Source organism: Hylobates moloch, unplaced genomic scaffold (assembly GCF_009828535.3).
Source record: "Hylobates moloch isolate HMO894 unplaced genomic scaffold, HMol_V3 SCAFFOLD_17, whole genome shotgun sequence".
NCBI lineage: Eukaryota > Metazoa > Chordata > Mammalia > Primates > Hylobatidae > Hylobates > Hylobates moloch.
The window spans coordinates 48,604,606-48,626,579 of record NW_026652292.1 but is presented as its reverse complement, the minus strand read 5'-3'; the positions used below and the strand labels follow the sequence as shown (position 1 = coordinate 48,626,579).

General features: G+C 38.0%; 1 protein-coding gene across 6 annotated transcripts in view; it reads right to left on the bottom strand.

The window, feature by feature from the left end:
* The window catches only part of ATP8A1 (ATPase phospholipid transporting 8A1), a 250,631-nt gene that overhangs the window by 88,136 nt on the left and 140,521 nt on the right, over positions 1-21,974 (bottom strand). For all 6 annotated transcript variants that reach the window (XM_032135949.2, XM_032135950.2, XM_032135948.2 and 3 more), the window contains 2 exons: positions 11,750-11,888; positions 8,214-8,278 (listed from right to left, as the gene is read on the bottom strand). In XM_032135949.2, coding sequence (XP_031991840.1) covers positions 8,214-8,278; positions 11,750-11,888 — 204 coding nt within the window. The remainder of the gene's footprint in view (positions 1-8,213; positions 8,279-11,749; positions 11,889-21,974) is intronic.

Genomic DNA, 21,974 nt, shown 5'->3' with positions numbered 1-21,974 from the left:
AAACCTGACAAAAACAAACAATGGGATAAGGATTCCCTATTTAATAAATGGTGCTGGGAAAACTGGCTAGCCATATGTAGAAAGCTGAAACTGGATCCCTTCCTTATACCTTATACAAAAATTAATTCAAGATGGATTAAAGACTTACATGTTAGACCTATAACCATAAAAACCCTAGAAGAAAACCTAAGCAATACCATTCAGGACATAGGCATGGGCAAGGACTTCATGTCTAAAACACCAAAAGCAATGGCAACAAAAGCCAAAATTGACAAATGGGATCTAATTAAACTAAAGAGCTTCTGCACAGCAAAAGAAACTACCATCAGAGTGAACAGGCAACCTACAGAACGGGAGAAAATTTTCACAACCTACTCATCTGACAAAGGGCTAATATCCAGAATCTACAATGAACTCAAACAAATTTACAAGAAAAAAACAAACAACCCCATCAAAAAGTGGGCAAAGGACATGAACAGACACTTCTCAAAAGAAGACATTTATGCAGCCAAAAAACACATGAAAAAATGCTCATCATCACTGGCCATCAGAGAAATGCAAATCAAAACCACAGTGAGATACCATCTCACACCAGTTAGAATGGCCATCATTAAAAAGTCAGGAAACAACAGGTGCTGGAGAGGATGTGGAGAAATAGGAACATTTTTACACTGTTGGTGGGACTGTAAACTAGTTCAACCATTGTGGATGTCAGTGTGGCGATTCCTCAGGGATCTAGAACTAGAAATACCATTTGACCCAGCCATCCCATTACTGTGTATATACCCAAAGGACTATAAATCATGCTGCTATAAAGACACATGCACACGTTATGTTTATTGTGGCACTATTCACAATAGCAAAGACTTGGAACCAACCCAAATGTCCAACAACGATAGACTGGATTAAGAAAATGTGGCACATATACACCATGGAATACTATGCAGCCATAAAAAATGATGAGTTCTTGTCCTTTGTAGGGACATGGATGAAACTGGAAACCATCAGTCTCAGTAAACTATCGCAAGCACAAAAAACCAAACACCGCGTGTTCTCACTCATAGGTGGGAATTGAACAATGAGAACACATGGACACAGGAAGGGGAACATCACACTCCGGGGACTGTTGTGGGGTGGGGGGGAGGGGGGAGGGACAACATTAGGAGATATACCTAATGCTCAATGACGAGTTAATGGGTGCAGCACACCAACATGGCACGTGGATCCATATGTAACAAACCTGCACATTGTGCACATGTACCCTAAAACTTAAAGTATAATAGAAAAAAAAAAAAAAAGCAAATTACAAATCAACAGTTCGGAGAAGGTAACAACTAAGGCCTGTGAGAAATTGTTACCCAGAACCACAGAGAAAGCTAATGTTGGGCCCATTTTCTAAATAATTTAAATTAATTAATGTGAGAAAACAGAAGAATCATGATCTGCCACATTTTCTCAGTGCAAATCCCAAAGGCACACAATTTCTATTATTTTATATAGATATATATACACACACACATATATACACATATATATACCCACACACATATATATATGCACATATATACACATACACATATATGCACATATATCCCCCCCACACATATATATACACACATATATATACACACACACATAGTCAATAACATCTTATGTACAGTTGTATTAGCAAAATTAAATATGAGGTCTTTTCAGAATTCCATAATCACAAGATTTGGGCATTGTCATATTCCAGAAGAGCCTCCCTCTTTCAGGGGTTCTGTGGTCCTGGTGGTGAGTGGTAAAGGAGGTGGGAAAATGGGAAAGGGGGATAAGTGTTGGATGGAGAATGAAAATGAAACAAGTTAATATGTTTGGGAGATAGCTGCTGGAATATTTCTTTCTGCAAATGAGTCACTGCTGCCGCTGGAGAAGGTATGGTTATTTAAAACCAAAATCAAACAAAAAACAGTTTGGGACTTCAAGCAATCAAGGTTTACATTTAAGATTCTAGCACTCGCTAGCCATGGGAACTCAAAGTCTCTATCTGGAACTGAGACAAACACCACCAGCAGTAAAGGAGCACAGATTATGTATGCAGATACACCAGGCGTACTGGCACATAGTAGGTTTCCTAAAAACTGTCATTTTATGGGTGTGCTGACTCATCAGAAGGTATTGGTGGCAGAGATGCAAAGAGGGCACAAGGCATGGAGTGCACCCCTCAGAAATGTCAACAAATTTGTGGGGGAGAATGGCAAGGGGGCAGACTAGTTAGAAAGCATTTATCTGTAATTCTAGGTCTCAGGGAGCTCTTGGAAGAGTTCAGACATTTAGCCAAAAATGAGGCAAAGAATATTCAGGGTTGAGGGGAGGAAGAAATCTCAAAATGGACACACTATAAATTTGTGAACAACCTCACTTAAGGTTCTCAGCACAAGCCGGCCTCGCTGAATTTTGTTTAAAAAAAAAAAAGGACACATTTAATTCTATGAGCCCAAATAATGGGTTTGATGGAACTTTTTCAACCACATACTTTGGCTTGCAGCAGACACTGTCTTAAATCCAGGAAAAGGAGAACAGATTATTTGTTCATATGTTATTTTCATTTTTTGGTAATGTTTACATTTTTTACTAACCCATTTATTTCAAATGTAACAAAGTTGGCTTTCTTTACTGAGAGCTACTTGGAGCAGGCAGTGTGCCAGACAATATTTGAACAATCTTTTTGCATTAGGACATTATAAAAAAGTATCTTTGCTTCTGATAGGGATACATTAACACCTTCAAAGTTAAACTTTGATCTTAAAATTTCAAGCCAAAAAGCTGAATCAGCTTTGCTAATGGTAAAAGAAAATTCACAGTACTGAAGCACCAATGCTGGCAGTGGAGGAAAACTCAGTATGGTTTAAAACTTGCCTAAACTATTTTCAAAGCAATACAAAATGTATTGTATGAGACTCATGGGACATATCAAAACGAAACCTGAAGTAGCCCAAATTCTCTTTTTTCTCTTCTTTTCTGGAGTTGAGTCAATAACTTGCTTATTCTGGATTTCTTTCAGAAGCCATTCAACAGTGGCCCGTTCCCAAAACAGTGAGGTCTGTCTGCATAATACATGTAAGTTGAGCTTAAAAGGGTACAGATGACAGCTTCAGCCTTTATGTCCTGAATGTCCTATTAGTCAAAACTTACATGGTGTTAGAATGTCAAATTCAGCTAGAAAAAAATTAGCAATTCCATGAAGGGTTTTCTTTTACCACGGTGTTGAAAAATATATATTCTAATACTTGTTAACTTAACATCCAATGTGGCTAAGAATTCATTTTCTGTAAAATATACAAGTGAAGTGAAACACTGGTATCCATAATCAAACCTACAGCTGGTTTGGGGTCATATTCTCAAATTAAGTAGAGAACTTTAAGAGCAGAATGGCTGTTCAAAGTCATCTGTTACATCAGCTAGCAGTGAAGAACTCTCCTCTAGAAATAACAACACTAAAAAAAATGATGATGATGTCCAGCATTGTTTCTAAGTACTTAACAGGTGTTGTTGTATTTAATCCTCACAACCCCACCCCTAAATGAGATGGACATTTTCGTTAATCTTGTTTTACAAATGTAATAGATGAAGGCCAGAAAAACCCATTTGCTTCCCGCACTCTGGAATCAAATTCCTTAGATATATCCCCCAGTGCCGCCAAGCTACCTGTGCTTGGTCCAGTTATCTTTTCTAGATTCTTTATCTGTAAAATGGGCATACTAGTATCTGCTTATAACATATAAATTAATAGTTTCAGGTATAAATGTGATTGTCCCTATAAAATCCTGAATCCAGTACCTGGTACAAAATACACAGAAAGCTGCATTTTCCTGCAGGATCCAAACACTACTTCCTATACATTAGGTGGTGGCTCCTGATCAGGCTAAAGGTGAACATCAACAACAGCAGAGACAGTCGAGAAAAACTGCCAGGATGATCAGAAGGAGACGTGGCAGGGCTTCTCAGGAGTTAAGCTTGGGAACACTGACTGCAAGCTTTTGAGGGTAGGAAATTTATGTCTCCAAATATCATGCCTGTTGATTTAATAAATGTATAGTGTATATTTTCCCTTTCTACCCCTTTTTTGTTTTCTAGGAAAGCCTGGCAGTACAGAAAGGAGGATGAAAAATAGAAAAAATGGATTCGAGATGTAGCTCTACCTCTGGGGACAGATCCCACAATTCCTCATATAAAAGAGATGCCAGAAGGAGGAGAGATCAAGGTTAAGGGTATATCACGAGAGACTCAAGACAGTCAATTTTGACACCTCTAAAAAATCTGTTTAAGTCACACAGTTAATGGCTTAAAAAATGATGGCCCCTTCCATCCACTCTGGATTTAGATGAAATTGTGGTGAAATCCTGAGCTATCTCAATGAAACATGTCTTCAAAATTTTTCTCCCGTAAGAGGAAACTCAGACCAAACCTATACAAAAATATAATATGTTAGGTTGCCTGAAAGTATTTCCAGAGATTTGGAGTTGATGTGCCATGGAGGATATAAATAATATCGCATAAACCCAATCCTTCCAGAACTGTTTCAGTGCATTTTGAAAGAGTTTAATTAGAAGTTGGGAGCCAAAGATGGGCCACAGTATGATATTCTCTAGTGCTTAGCTCACATTCTAGATGTTTCCAGATTTAACAGACTTTAAAAAATTACTTTACAACAAACTAAAAGATATAAAAGAGATGTGAAAGTATCACTAGGTATAAGGGTTTATCATTAATTGGAAGTTTGTGGGACATTTCCTGGGCATTGCTGTGGAGTTAGAGAAGTAAAATATTCCCCTTTCAAATCAGTATTTTGAAATTTCTGCCTTTGCAGATGCTTAAAGAAATGTCTTGGCCGGGTGCAGTGGCTCACGCCTGTAATCCCAACACTTTGGGAGGCCAAGGTGGGCAGATCAGTTGAGGTCAGGAGTTCAAGACCAGCCTGGCCAACATGGTGAAACCCCATCTCTACTAAAAATACAAAAATTAGCTGGGTGTGGTGGTGAATGCCTGTGATCCCAGCTACTCAGGAGGCTGAGTCAGGAGAATCACTTGAACCCAGAAGGCGGAGGTTGTGGTGAGCTGAGATCGTGCCACTGCACTCCAGCCTGGGTGATAGAGCGAGACTCAGTCTCAAAAACAAAACAAAACAAAAACAGAAATCTCATATTGAGAACACAATCAGAACTCCTAGTAAAGTAGTTCACAGTAGTACTGTAGAAAGTTATTCAAATTTAAAAAATTATTTATCACAAATACCTAATAGGTTTTGATCAACTTTAGATGATTCTTAATTACATTTATCCATGAAATTTTTTTCTAAAAAGAAAAAAAAAAACAAGCTTTCTGCCCAACTCTTTTGCTGATCCTGGCAATTTTACAAGAGCCTGGTGGGTAACTGGGTGAGAATACCTGGCTTTCCCCTTGGACAACATTCTAGCTGGGGCTGCTGCTCTTGCTATGAAAGGAGTCAAGAATGAACCGAGGCAGAAAGACCTGTCAGGTTTCCCTATCAGGTCTGTAGAGTGAGACTTCCATTATGATTGTATTTTCAACTGTAGTTTGGTCTTATGTATTTATTTAAATGTTTTTATTAAAAATGCTGAAGAGCTTTTTTTTTTTTTTAAGAAGGATACTCATACTGAAACTCAAAAATAAAAAATTGGAAAGCCCAGTGGAATTTCTTTGGTGGTGATCTAGATTATGGAAGACAAAGATTTCCATTACCATGATCACTAGGAGAAAGGGTTTTCTATCAGAAATGTTAAGAGCTTCAAATATGATACATTATAAAAGTTCAACACAAGAAAAAGAGATTCGGCTTTTGGATTTTATCAGCTTTAGGAACAATGTTTTAGTAGAAAATCTGAATAGAAAAATGCTCAATATGTATCACTTATGTGAAAGAGTTGTAACTTGCCACCTTAGGGAAAAAAGTAAAAGATGAGGAAATAGTATTTTTTATAACAAAAATTATCACTATGCAAAACAACTTACAAGCTATTGAAGTAATATTCTTTCTACAAAATTTTATAACATCTCATTTTTTACATGTGCCATGTACTGTGCTAACTATGCTAATCCTATGCCAAAGGTTACATTCTTACTTTGTAGGCAGCAGAACTGGCTCAGAGAAACTGATTTTAATTTGCTTACAGTCCCACAGTCAGATTGGGACGGAACTGTGCTCTTCACCCTGTACTATTTCACGGAATGATTTGAGTGCACTCATTAAAATTGTCACTTGACAAAACACACATTCACATTTCCTAAGACATTATATTCCTAAGTTCATTACTTAAATGCTAATTATTCTTTGTGCTGATAAAATAATTCTATTCATTACTGATCAGTACAATTTGAACACAGATTGGATGCGTTTCATTTCCATATCAATGAAAAAAATAATGATTTACCTACAGGCACTCTAGCACATCTAATGATTTGCCTGAAATCTCAGCCATGGGTTTTATGACACAAGATCGGAAGGAGCTATGCGAAGTGATGTTTCCTTTCCTGCTGAGAAACAAATGAGTGCACTGCAGCAGGTCTGACCCTAAACAGCCAGATTTGTAAAGTCACCACTTAACTCCCTGGGAGAAAAGCCTTCCTCAGACAGCAGTGTTAGAATGCCTGGCAGTCTGGAGCTGGACAAATTAGTGCTAATCCATTCAGCCACAGTGTTTGCCTGTGATCTTTAAACTGCTACTTGAACTGCTAAGGAGATTTTTAGCCACTTTACTTAAAAAATATGGGATATGATCAACAACAACCAAATTTAAAACTGACACTTTTTTTTTTTTTTAAAAAGAAGCCTTTAATTAAAAATTACTCAGTGACTCACTTCTCAAATATTTATAGTGTACTTACTATGTGCTAGGCCATTTGCAGGGCACTGAGAAAGAATGATAAACCAGAAAAGACAGACATAGTTCCTGCTTTTATTGACATTTAGTATTCAACTTGAGACTCCTATCAATGTTTGCTCTGGTAGAAACAGGTAGTCCAAATACCTTTGAAGTGTTTATTAATTTTGAGTTACCATGTTAGAAACCTCAAAATGAAGATAAATGCCAGTGTCTTAACAATACACTGGTACAACACAATGAATATTTTTGGTATTTCACTTGTCTTTCTTGAGATTACTATTCTCTGCTTGATACTTAAAACGCTTAAAGAACATGCTTATCCAAGAACTGGAGAAAGATGATGGCAAGAATAAGACAAAAGAAGCAAGGCTACCACATGCTACGGAAGGTAAATGCCCAAAGCCAGACAGAAAGGATACCAGATCAAATGATGCGTGGCTTGCCCTGCTTTTGCTTCCGCATCACAGGTCCTGTCTCTGATTTCCTTCAGGTATTAAGAGAAACTGTGCACCACCTGTAACCCATGTTACTGACAAAGGCATCAACACCATCCCTTCTGCAGTCACTGCTTCACCATCCCTTCCATGCATGTGGCCTCTCAGCTTCATCAACATCCCTAATTACCAAGGCTTTCTCTGTTCTTTGCGTCATAATGACTATTTTAAGAAGTTGTATAATCACCTCTACTGCTCTGTCTTCCACGTAAAATAACAAATAGTCTCCTTTACTTTAAAATATTAACAGGTCACTTGACCTACATATTATTTTGCTAACTATTTTACATTGTATTCCTAACAAATCTTTCCTCATTTCCCAAATAAAACATCAAGTGATCACAGCCATGAAAAAAGACATCCTAGGAATTTATATTTCATTCCAGAAGTTAAGACATTAAAGAAAGTCTGTCCTACTAGGAATGGTTGTTTTGTGTTGCTCAATAGCTTTCATATTTTTTTAAAGAGGTAAAATATATATTAATACTGGAAGTTAAAGCAGATATAAAATGTTTAACATACAGAATACTTGGATATGAGCAAGTTGCAGTCACTCAGCAACCTCTTGACATAATGCTTTTGTAAAACAACTTTTCTGTCTCACAATACTACACAAATCATTTTGCAATTTCTTTTAGCTGTCACAGATGTAAAGCTTGAATCAATTTACATCAATGTGACTCAAAACAGAGTACATTATGTTAAAACAGAACAACAGTGATAAGGTACCTTTGAACCTCAGGAAGATAAAATATTTCCATAGCTATATGAATACAAAATACTATAGCATGAATACATTATTAAAGGAGTTTTAAAAATACATAATTTTACTTACATCAAGAGAGCCTTCATTTATAACAATCATTCCCATGTTCTTCTTCAACAGTTTGCAGGAGTGTCCTGTATCCAAACATAGAGTATATTAAAGTTAATTTCTCCAGAGAATATGTAAAGATGTTAAAGCAATGACATGTACTATGAAAATATCTAAAGATGATTTTATAAGGACTGAGGGCAACCAGTTGTTTTCCAGGTTTGTAGGAGTTAAACATGAAACGCTCTTGCTTGCCATAGGAGGGGTACATCTGGCCTGTTAAGGCTACAAAGACATCTGGAAAGAGATGGTGGTAAGGATTCTCGATGTCCTGAAAGCTGACAAATGGATTTGTAATACCCTTCATGATGACCAACATGAAGAGCAAAAGACAGGCCAACGATTGTTTCTAGAAAATAGAATAACAGAACCCTTCTCTAGACACCTAGGGAAGGTGCAGGTGGCTGTCTCTTGGATCCACTGATCCCATCACCATCTCCCTTCCTGGGAGAATCAGTACATCCTCTACCCTCCTACCCTCTCTTGCTTTGTTGCACTTACTGCAGGGCAAAAATCCTCCCTTTGTTAAATCCAACTTGGCCTACTCTGTATCTGTTTGCTACAGCCGACTGTGTCTAAAGAAGAGGCAACTCTGCTGATGTCACATTTTAAAAATACCATCCTATTTAAAATAATTCCATCTATGTGAGGACACTGCCTTTGTGATCTCATTCCATCTCACGAGTTCATGTATCATCTAAATGTTGACCATTCTGAAACTCCTATGTTCAACTCAGCCCTCCTTCCTGAACTCCAGACTCTCATATCCAAGTACTTACTTAACCGCAGACACTTACGTAGGAGGTAGGCATTTCCATCATCTCTAAGTCAGCCTACTCAAAAACCAGGCTCCTGACAGCACTCCCCCAGCCCCCATCAAGAAAACCTACTTTCCCTTCAGTTTTCATCATTTGGGTTAATGGTAATTCTATTCTTCAGATGCTAAGGCCAAAAACCTCTAAGTTACCTGATCTATTTCTTTCTCTCATACTCTACATCTATCAGTCAATCTTGTTGTCTCTACCTTTAAAATACATCAAGAACCCAACCACTTCTTACCATTAAAGCACATCAAGAACCCAACCACTTCTTACCCTTTCCCTTGTTACCACCTTGGTCCAAGTCTCCATCATATTTCCCCTGGATTAAGGCAACAGCCTATTCACTGGTCTCCCTGATTCTACACTTGCTTCCCTCTGAGTCCATTTTCAGCCTAGCAGCCAGAGTGACTGTTTTTACAGGAAAGTCAGAGCATGTCTTTCCTCTGCTGAGAACCATCAAGTGATGTCCCTGTTTACTTGGAGTACATGCAGAGTCCTGACAGTGGCCTGGGAGGCCCCGTCCACCCTGGACACTGCTGTGCTGAAGATCTCTTCTGCTACTATTCTTCCTTTTACTTTTGTGCCGTTTCTCTCTGTAACAGAAGACAGCTTTTCTCTAATCATCATGTGACAAGCTCCCTCTCCTCTTTTAGCTTGTTCCTCAGATGTCACCTTCTCAATAAGTTCTTCCTGACTGCGCTATTTAAAACCGAATCCCTCTGTGCGATGCCCTGTGCTTCCCTCCCATTTTAGTTTTCTTTATAGCAATCATTGATAGCTATTATACTATGCGCTTTTCTAATTTACTTCATTGTGCGTTTCTCTGACTAGTATCTGAGCTCCAGAAGGGCACAGATTTTGGGTTCTTTTGTTCCCTGCTCTGTTCCTTGCACTTAACCAGTACCTGGCACAATTATGCTGAATGGGTGAATCTTCCCTAACTTTTTCTAGGAATCAATCATGGCTCAAGATTCTAAATGTTAAATGTTAGCAGAAACCACTACTATACTATTTTTTCATAGGAACATTCATAATAGTGAACATACCCTGAACTTGACTATTTTCCACATTTACTGCCCTTTATTGCCATATATTTTCTATTTGTAGTCTGTTTTATCATATTTGTGTTTTTAGGTCTCCCAATTTCAATACACTCTGCATTTCACCATTATTTTCTTTCTCATATATATTCTTTCCATTTTCTCTCTAATAACAGCAATAACTTTTACAACCAAAATTAACAACTTGTGTGGTTTGTAAAGTTCTACTAGTTTTTTTTAAAAAAACTGAATTTTCTATTAATAACATCAATTTGCTATAAATTTGAAGTAGAGTTTTATATTTACAGGATACGTTAGGCTGACTGCTAATAATTCTAAAATAAATATTAGCTAAATTTAAAAAAATAGACAATATTTTTAAATGGCTTTCTAAAAAATGTGGTTTCATGCTGTGAACTCCCCTAAAATACTTCCTTCAACTTGGGTGGAGTTTTGTATGTAATATATATGATTACTATCAAGAGGATAAATCCAGGTCAGGGTTTATAGTGCTCAAGCTACTTACTTTACTAAATTTGGTGAAAAAACTTTTTTTTTCTTTTTTGGCATATTGTTGGTACTTCAGGCTTCCAATGCCAAACAACTTTCCCTGTGTAAGATCTCTGTTAGGGACTCAATTGATCTCCCCACCACTACTCATCCCAATTCCTATGCTGAACTCCTAACCGCCAGTGACACTACATTTGGACATAGTCTTTAAGGAGGTAATTAGGTTTCAATGAGACCAAGAGAGTGAGGCCTGCTATGGTCTGAATGTTTGTGTTCCCCCCAAATTCACATGCTGAAACCCAGTCACTGGTACGGTGACCGGAGAAGGTGGGGTCTTTGGGAGATGATTAGGTCATGAGAGCAGACAGCTCATAAATAGGACTACTGCCCTTATAAAAGAGGCCTCAGAGGGTTGCCTTGCCCCTTCTACCATGTGAGAACAGTTAAGAAGGTGCTATCTGCGAACCAGAAGGCCAGCGGTCATCAGACACCAAATCTGCTCGTGCCTTAACCTTGGGCTTCTCAGCCTTCAGAACGATGAGATATAAACTTGTTGTTTATAAGCCACCCAGCTCGTGGTATTTTGTTATGGCAGCCAGAATGGACTAAGACAGCGCTCTAATGCAATAGGACTGGTGTTTGAGGAGGAAGAGACATAAGGAGTAGTATACAGAAGAGGAGCCACGTGAGGACAGCCAATCTTGAACTTCCAGCTTCTAGAACTATGTGAAAATAAATTTCTGTTGCCTAAGCTACCCAGTGTGTGGTATGCTCTTACGGCAGCCCGAGCTATTATAAACTCTTTCCAAAAAATGGGGATTAACATAGTATGAATGCAAACTGGCAACCTTCTTCTTTCCTATTATCTTAAAATAACCTTTGGTCACATAATCAAGTGTCAATATGTAAATCTTCCATAAGCCCAATCTCCAGACAACTGCAGAAATGTTATCCACACGTGCCACTTATGGATGGGAGGCAGAGATGCAAAGGTAAAAAAAGATTGGAATATTCCAATCTTGACATATCAAATCTTTTGGATCTTGAAATGTCTCAAATCCATCTTCTGAACTACATCAACTTACTAAAAATCACCAACATGTAAAACGTGAACTAGGTGAATTACCGATGTTAATGGCAGTTTCTTGCTTGTCCCCTGTAAGGATCCAGATTTTGATGTCTGCTTTCATTAGCGTTTCTATGGTTTCAGGCACTTGATCTTGTAATTTATCCTCAATGGCTGTTGCTCCAAGTAGCTGAAGATTCTGAAAAAAATTCGTGGTAGAAATTTTTTAAAAATCCATTCATATTCTTTAACAACAAAAAATTGAAGTGTGTATATGTTTTAAAATCAGAGACTAAATGACAATTCATGGACTTTGGCGCAAATTCCAACTATCCCATTGAGTTTTTTGAAATATCCTTGACTTTCATGCAGTCTTTAGGCATTACACTGAGGCTCCCTGAAGCTGTCTAACCTAACCCGTAAGGTAAGAAACAGATTCTAAAATAAACTTGCATAAAAAGGGAGTAAAATCCAAAGTCAGTTAAGAACAGCCTGGGCACGGTGGCTCACACCTGTAATCCCAGTACTTTGGGAGGCCAAGGCAGGCGGATCACTTGAGGTCAGGAGCTCGAGACCAGCCTGGCCAACATGGTGAAACTACGTCTCTACTAAAAATACAAGAAAGCAGCTGGGCATGGTGGTGTGTGCCTGTAATCCTAGCTACTCGGGAGGCTGAGGCAGGAGAACCTCTTGAACTGGGGAGACAGAGGTTGCAGGTGAGCCGAGATCACGCCACTGCACTCCAGCCTGGGCAAGAGAGCGAGACTCCATCTCAAAAAAAAAAAAAAAAAAAAAAAAAGTCAGTAAAAAAGAAAATAATAAAAAAAAAAAAAAACCACACAAACAGCTACGGGAGACTACCATAGTGAAGATGCAATCTTGTTGACCTGTTTGAAAAAGAGTGAGGTTACATGTTAATACTATTAAATTGTAATTTGATGCAGTGTCAGGAAATGTATACACAACAATTAGAAACCATGAGGAAAAGAACAACAAAGTGATAGTATTAGTCTCTGCAAGGAAGAACAAGTTGAATGTTTTTCACATAGTTCCACATTTGTGTAGGGGAAGATCAGACTCAAAGATCTCTTGCTCATTAGATAATTGTCTTTACCATAAGACCAAATACAACCAATGGGCTCTGGGGAAAGCTGTTATTATTTTTATTATTTATTTTGAGATGGAGTCTTGCCCTGTTGCTCAGGCTAAAGTACAGTGGTGCCATCCTGGCTCACCATAACCTCCGCCTCCCAGGTCCAGTGATTCTCCTGCCTGCCTCAGTTTCCAGAGTAGCTTGGATCATAGGTGCGTGCCACTACACTGGGCTAATTTTTGTATGAGACGGGGTTTCACCATGTTAGCCAGGCTGGTCTCAAACTGCTGGCCTCAAGTGATCTGCCCACGTTGGCCTCCCAAAGTATTGGGATTAAAGGCATGAGCCACCACACCCAGCCAAAAGTTGTTTTAATCTCTCATGAGAAAGAATGGTTTCTACTCTCATGTTCCTAAACGGAGATGGTAAGTGGGAGAGAACAATCTCTTGGCTGTTAGGGAAACCTGGTTTGCCAAATGGACATAGGTAACGTTGTTCTTGGTCCTAAATACATACATACATTCTTATGTATTTAAGATATAAATATCTGAAATATTGGATTAATATATACAATTTTATTTCCATCACATGACTAGGCACTGTTGCTAGCTGGGTACCCTTCTTAACGGTGCTTTGCAGGCCACAAACAACTGACTGTCAGTCTTGTCCCTGTTTCAACCTCCAGCATGATCCTCATCAGCATTTATCTTTCTTCTCAATCATTTTCTCCGCTCTTGCCTTCATTTTTTTTCCATTTAAAATATAGGTGAGGGCAGAATGAATGCAAGGGAATGAATGCCAAGGGAAATTAAGCCAGAATTGGTGATAACAGAGAAAGCCATTTTCTACTTTTCCTTATTGTTCACCAAAACTGAAGTCTAAAATTAGTCTCAAGCTTTGCTGAGGCATGAACAATAAAGTTAACTATATATACAAACATGCAAGTGAGAGAGAAAGTGTGTGTATATGCACGCATGTAATTTATACCTGCATTAGTTTGGAATGCTTCTGGCTCCAAGTAATAGAAAAATCTAACGATGGCTTAAATAAATTAATTTTCCTCACTTAAGTAGTACTGAAGTGGGCAGTTGTGGACATTAAATTTGTAGCTGGACCGTACCTCAACTCATTCTCCTGACCTCTCCCAATGTCCCAAGGTATAATTATAAAGGCCATATAGAAGACAAAAATACCAACTGTATCTATCTCTTACATGAAAAGCAAAGTGTTTTGAAAAGCGCTCAGCATATTTCCAAATACTCGTTGGCCAGATAGTTTTACATGGCTAACCCTAACTATTTGTATTTAGCTTTTCCAGGCTCCATAGTAGAGCTGTTGAGGAAGAAGGGGGATGGGAATGAGTGCTAAATTGGCCAGGCAACAGTCCCAGCTATAGTGGCCATATAGGATGGGCACGCATATACGTAGTGTTTGTCTGTGTATACATAAGTATGTATGTCTAAGTAGATACACACACATGTCCCCCACTGCCTTGCCTAGTGAAACTTGGTTCATCCTATAAAACCAAAATCAAAAGTCATTGTTTCTTGGCTGGGCACGGTGGCTCAAGCTTGTAATCCCAGCACTTTGGGAGGCTGAGGCGGGTGGATCACAAGATCGAGACCATCCTGGCTAACACGGTGAAACCTCGTCTCTACTAAAAATACAAAAAATTAGCCGGGGGTAGTGGCAGGTGCCTGTAGTCCCAGCTACTTGGGAGGCTGAGGCAGGAGAATGGCGTGAACCTAGGAGGCGGAGCTTGTGGTGAGCCAAGATTGAGCCACTGCACTCCAGCCTGGGCGACAGAGTGAGACTGTCTCAAAAAAAAAAAAAAAAAAAAAAAAAAGTTATTGTTTCTTTTCAGCTTTCCTTTATTTCTTAAAATAAAATTTCCCCTCTGCTGTTCTCCTACAGAACTTTGCTCTTTATATATATTAAGAGAAGTGCAAATGCATGAGTATGGTAGGTTTGCTCAAAAGTAGGGACCACGTCTTGCTCATCTTAATGACTCCACAGCATTGAATGTCAGCATTTAGTATATTTGCTAAGTGAGCTAATGACAAGACCAAAATCCAGAAATTATAAAAATACTGCTGCAATCTAGACCATTTTCAATATATTCCAAATAATATGGATAGTTATTAGACACACTTGATGCATGACTTCTTAGTATATAATACAGGAAGGCAAATTTCCTTCAAGAAGATAGCATTATTTTATTTCCTTTAATGGGAAGCAGATTTGAAATCTACCATAACCTGATGAATAATTATCATCAAGAAGTTCAAGAAAGGAAAGGAAGAACAATTCAGCATCAATGATACCAGCATCACAATTGTTGAATTTAAATGTTTACACAATGATTCTTCCAAATCTTCAGCTACTTTTAGGGCATTTGCAGTTAAATCACTCTGGCTCACATCCCAGTGAAGATCAGGATATACCTGTGTTCAAATTTTAAGTATTTTACCCAAGGCATAAGGTTTTTTTAAGTGATCATGGGGACAGTTTATTAATACAAGCCCTCAAAATTTCCTGCAGAAATATTTTTTTGCAGTATGTTTCCCAAAACACTGGGGTAACCAGATAATGTGGGAGCCAAGATATGAACACATTCATTAGAAACATATAAACAAATATTTTGTATATTTTCTGTCTCTAAGGGGAAAAATGAGCTCAGAAAGTACACCAATATAATATACATTACCACTCACATACCTATAAAAATAAAATGCATTCACTGGAGAGATCATATTGAAATCGTATTTGAAAGAAGGAAAGCATCTAGTTTTGCACAGGTAAAAGAGAAACATTTTCAAAGCAGGCACAAATAACATAAAGGATCAAAGATATAGGGCCAGCAAGGTATGCTGAGAAAAGCCACACAAGTAGGTTAACATGGAGTGTTGTGGTGGCTTTAACACAAATCCTTAAGAATAATAATAAAACATTTCTGAATATTCAGCGAAATTGTAATGGGTCTACTTTGATGCCTATGAAGGAAACACCATACTCCAAAAGCGTGTTAATTTTCCCTTTATCCTAAGAGCTCCTTGAGAACAGCACTGGTTAATTTTAGCAGAAGGCTCTGCAGACTCCTTTCCTTTTGCCCTGGTATCATTTATGGTGAGATTAGAATCTTGAGTGATGGGCTGTTCTGCTTTTGGAAATTAATATTGTTAGCTATATAATGATCACTAGAAAAAAAGATTTGAACTTTGCATGCTTTTCCTGATCATAACACAAGAGTGTTTAGGCTGTAATCAATTTCATCCCAAATATGTATTACCTTACACAGATGGCCACTAATGGGCACTAGGGGAATTACATATTCAGCAAGTGTTGAAATGTGATAAAATTCCCATGGCATTTATGGAATTATAAAAAACCCCAAACACTAATTTTACTTTCTAAATGTCACCATGCTAAATGTTATAAAGGCTCGAGGTTGATGACTCTTTGACATAATATAGATTTAGTTATCACTGAAAAAATCATAAAATAATGTGTATTCACCTAGTAAAGCCTCCCGTAATCTTATTTTCTCTTTCAGATGTTCCTAATGTATGCAGAATTTTTAAAAAGGCACAGAAATGTAACATTTCTACTGTAAGTGAGGACAGAAAGCTTCTCGTAGTCTGGTAAAATGTATTATGATAGCTTTAGAAATTATGGTTTTCCCCCAATACATGTATATTTTGCTAAATAATGGAACCTCAAAGTGACCTATTTCCATATTAGCAAACATTATATCAGTGCTTAGATGATGTCATTTTTTTTTTTAAAGTTTGTGATATGCTCCTAAATGAGAAAGGTATAATAATCAAACTCATATCAACCTAGGCTTCAGATTACAACATGGGCTATTTGGCAGAAATTTCCTTAGAGACAAAGTAATATTATTAAACAAAATTGTACCACTGGAGTAAATGTGGATAAATCCTAGTAAGATTTATTTCCATATGAAATAAGATTATGACTAGGAAGATGTTGAAGAGGAAACCAGCATTTCACGAATAGAAAAATTGTACCAGGCACTGCTAAGTGCTTTACATTGAGTAATTCAGTAAATAGCTTTGGGGAGGTTGAGTAAATTGTCTAAGGTCAACTAGAGGTGCAGCTGAGCTATGACCGTAAGGACAAAACACCAAGAACTAATACATACCCAAGGAAGCAAATAGGATGTAAAACTGAGATTAGATGAAAATTAGAATTTTGTTCAAATCATCAGGTTTTTAAACTTTTGTGCCTGTTCTCGGTCTCCAATAATACTTCATTTCTATGAGTGGGTTTCAGCCTCAGTCCTGAGTCACCCCTGTCAGGTGTACCTATTTCCCTATTCCTACCTGCAGGCCTCAGGGTCACATTTCAGGATTAGCTCTTTACAAGCACACATGCATGCCTGCATTCATTCACAAATATACACTAAGCAGGTAGGTACTTGTGCTGGGGATACTATAGTGAGTTCCTTCCTGCATGAAATTTATATTTCAGAAAGCTTCATTAGAAACTCTCCTTGGATTCCTGGCTGCCTCGTTTTCTAACTGTACCTCCTTGCCTTAGTGGTGTTTCTCCTAAACCCTGACTGCCTTGTTGTCATCAAGTCCCAAGTAATTAGCCACCGGGCCAGAAATCTAGATGATGCTTTTCAAACTTTAATTTTCAGAATCACCCGAGGAGCTTATTAACACAGATTGCTGGGCCCTACACCCAGAATTCCTCATTGAATAGGTCTACGGTGAAGCCTGGAAATGTGCAGTGGTTGCAAAGCTGCTGGTCTCAGAACCTAACTATAGAACGGCTGATCTAGAGCAGGGCTGACTAGCTTTCTCTGTAAAAGGACAGATGGTGAATACTGTAGAGCTTGAGGGCCATATATTCTCTGTTACAACGACTTAATTATGCTGTGGTAGCATGAAAACAGTTAAAGACAACATGTGAACAAACGGATGTAGCTGTGTTCCAATAAAGCTTTATTTACAAATAGGCAGTGGGTGGATTTAGCCCTTGAGCTGGAGTCTGCAACTCCTGATGTAGAATGCTTGTGAGCATCCCATCTTTGCACCTGGCTCCATCTTGTCTGATCACCGTAGACATCCCCATGTCCAACTCCTACCATTCTCCCTTAGCCTGGCCTTAGACCCTCATGTACCAATTCTCTTTCTTTTCCTTGCAGTTTCAAACTACAAAGCCTTTAAACTACAATACAAGATTATCATTAGAGAGAAACAGTGCTCCCCTGGAAGAATCACGTTATACGTTATACCCTGTCTTAAAAAATGTTATACACATTGTATGTTATATGCTATATATGTACTCTTATGTGAGTACAAAGGATAAACACAGGAATGAGGTATCATCTTAGTATGGATGGCTCAAAGAAAATCTATCCAACATGAGTTGACACTTGACTTTAAATCCTAAACAATGAATTAAGGTTTAGCCAAGAAATGGGGAGAGGTGGGGAAGGATAAGGGAGGTAATTCCAAATGAGAAGAAATCACATGTACAAAGACAGATGTATGAAAAGACGTATAATGTTTGAGAAGCTGCCATTTAGTCAGTATGGAAATAATAGATGAAGTGAAGTGTGGCAGTGAGGAAGACGAGGCTGGAAAAGCCAGCAGGGAATGGAAATGGAAAGGTCTGTGTGTTATGCTGACAATCCCAAAGGCAAGAGACACCTGGTGAATTTTAGAAGAGGAGAGACAGGATCAGATTTACATTTCAGAAAGGTCACTAGTAGCTGTCTGGGGCTGGATTAGGACAAAAGAAGCCTGCGTGACAAATTAAGAGGCCACTGCAGTCACCATTCTCTTGAGGTTTAAAATACATTAACTCTGGAATTGGGATGTACTGTGGGATTCTCAGAGCCATTCTACAACACTGGTTCTCAGAGGCTGCTGGGCTCCTCTGTGTTCTGCATTCCACTGGGTATCATCCTTGTTTTAAAGAGACCTAACACCTTCTTTCCTTTCCCTTTATTCCGGCCTACAGTACTAAGACTAAGAGCATTAAGTCCTTAAACCATTGGAATGGCTCATTTGCCTACTTCTGGAGAAATCATTCAACTGGTTAATTTTTCCAAGGCCAAGAAATAGATTTTAACTTGGTGCTTTTCAAACCATAGAAATCAAATTTGAACTCACAAAGCCAAGGGCTTAGTTATAAGGCCAGAATTCACACACCCAGCTGAAAGCAATCAGGATGTGAGAGGTGATTGGGTGTAGCTTGCAAAAACAACACATCCATCTTATCTGAGTGAGAAGACAGCAATACCCAGGGTGGAAAATCTACCACGAAGCATTCATAAGAAGGAACCTATCATAGCAGAAAGGAGGAGCATGTGATTAGAGAGCTCTAAGGAAATCTTAAGTACTTTAAATAAGAAGATTCTAATGGCCAGTTGAGGGAAAATCATGAAAAACATATTTCCATCTTATTTTCAAGGAAAATGGAATACAGTACATAGAGTACATAGAGGCTGCCTCACTAAGTAGTTGAGTCCCAAACAGGCCGATGACTCCCACTTCTCACCCTGAGTGATCTAGTGATTATGCAACTGCACAATTGATTTCATTTTATTTTTCAAGTCTCCAATATTTTATACACATTCTTGCTTTCTTCAAAAGCAAGTTGGCAACATAACTTACAGATTATTAGCATGGGGTCTGGAATTAAGACAGAACTGGGATTTGCATCCCTGCTCAGCCAACCACTGGATATGGGTCCCTGAGCAAGTAACTTACCTAAGAATCAACTTTCACAACAGCAAGATAAGCCTAATAACGTAGATTTAATAAGGATGCTCTGCAGATGAAATTACATCAGTTATCACAGAAATTTTTGAGTATATTAGGAAAAATGTTGAATACATACTTATGACACAGTTATATTTTTGTAAAACATTGTTAAATTATTCACATTATAAAATGCAAAAACTAAAAAAAGATGAGATAAAACAAATAGAAGTTCTAACATTTTCTTGCTTACCCCAATGGATCATGCTGTGTCTCACTTTAGAGGCCCTCCAACTAAATAATTAGGGTAAAGAGTGGAAGACGCGGAGCTTAGTAAATGCTCAGAAAGTGGCAGGTCTAATCAAATAAGCTAACTACAAATGCTCTTAAGCAAATAGAACAGGAAACTACTGGAATTTTAAACCACGAAATCACCCGTACATCATGTAAATTTTCATTTCGTTTTTAGCACAAATGAAAGTGATATGGTGCAGCTACTAAGAATAGATGTGGTAGTTTTATCTGAAAAAGCATTCCATTCTAATACAGAAGTTACTGTGAACTTGGCAGTCATGAATGCTCAAGAAAAGTCCTGTTTTCCATTAAGTTCTATATTTCTCTAGGAATCCTCTAAACCATTTGTTGCCATATGTTGCAAAGGGCACTAAATTGTTGTTTAGTCACACTGAGTGTAATGGTTGATCTATATTACGCCACATCAAGGGACTCTTTAACCATCCCCCAAATGTCAACCACGTTCACTGTCCTATCTTAGTGCCTTATCTCAGTGCCCAGGGCACTAGAGCCTCTCTGGAATGACACTGGTTTAGTTTACAAGTTCACTCCCTATCTCCCACCACGGAAACAAAAGGCAGAAATTCTTCTATCCTCTCCCTGCTGAGCCCCAGAGCCTAGAACAGAACCTGCCACGCAGCAGTGCTCAGATATTTGTTGCGGAATCTTTCCAACCCATGATTTTCTCACATTTATATATTAAGTACCTTTGAAGACAGGTTTTATAAATGAACAAGTCTAAACTTCTAAAGAATGTCTTCTGTAAAATTATTGGCTTCTTTTCTAACACATCCCTAAATTAATCCTTAGTGATAGCACATTTGATACCAGTGCCTTCAATGCGTGGAAAGCATGAACTAGATTTGTTAACAGGGGGCAGGCTTTCATTAAGCAAGTACTTATTAAGCTCCAACTTCTGAATTAATTATTTAAATGAATAATTCATTTATTCATCAAATATTTATTGAGTGGTTAACATAGGCTAGTCAGTCAAGCGCTGGAGACACAGTGACAAATATGATAACACAGTCCCTGCTTTCGTGAAACTTCAGTCTAGGGGATGACATACATCAATCATAGACTACAAAATGCACATAAAACACAACATTGCTATCTGATCAAAAAAGGCTTGGCAGCAGAATTACAGTGTTCTGAGTTTACTCTTAAGCTCAGAAATGATCCTCTAACCCATAACCTATTTTAGAAAAACTTGAACAGATAAAAGCATTGGATAAGTTTCCATTAAAAAAAAAAAAAGTTTCCTAATCCACACATCATAATAAGAGAAAAATAAAAATCTTATCACCAGGGAAATACTGCTTTAATCAGTGATGAATCTAGGCAGGTATTATAGCTTACGCTGTTTTCTGTAATTCTCAAGATAAATGATTTGCTTTCAGGAACACAAAAAATTATTAGTAGGTAATCTATGCAGTACTAAAGACATAATTACATTTTTCTATTGAAGCAAATATTAAACATTTTCAAAAAATTATGTATTCTACGAAGGCACGCCTTCATATTTCAAACAATGGTTTAATTATAAAATAAGGAAGAAAGACCAGAGACTTCTATACTATTAATTTTCAAAGGAATCTAGTAGCATAGTATGAATATGAGACAAAACACAATTTACATGTCTTAGAAATAAGTTAGAATAAAAGTAAACAAATTTTAACAAAGAATAGAAGCTCAGACCAAAAAGAAGTGATATCACCCTGGCTCCTGATATATTAAAGTGACAGATCAAAGGTGAGAAATTTCAGAGAAACCCCTGCCAGTGAAACATAGAACTTCATAATTATTCTATTATTTACAATTCTTCTTGAGAAAATACAAAATTTTAATTTAAAAAAATCGGATTTAGGTCAGGCACGGTGGCTCAGGCCTGTAATTCCAGCACTTTGGGAGGCCGAGGAGGGTGGATCACGAGGTCAGGAGATCAAGATCATTCTGGCCAACATGGCAAAACCCCGTCTCTACTAAAAATACAAAAATTTGGCTGGGTGTGGTGGCACGTGCCTGTAGTCCCAGCTATTCAGGAGGCTGAGGAAGGAGAATCGCTTGAACCCGGGAGGCGGAAGTTGCACTGAGCCGACACTGCACTCTATGGCAACAGGGCGAGACTTCGTCTCAAAAAAAAAAAAAAAAAAAAAAA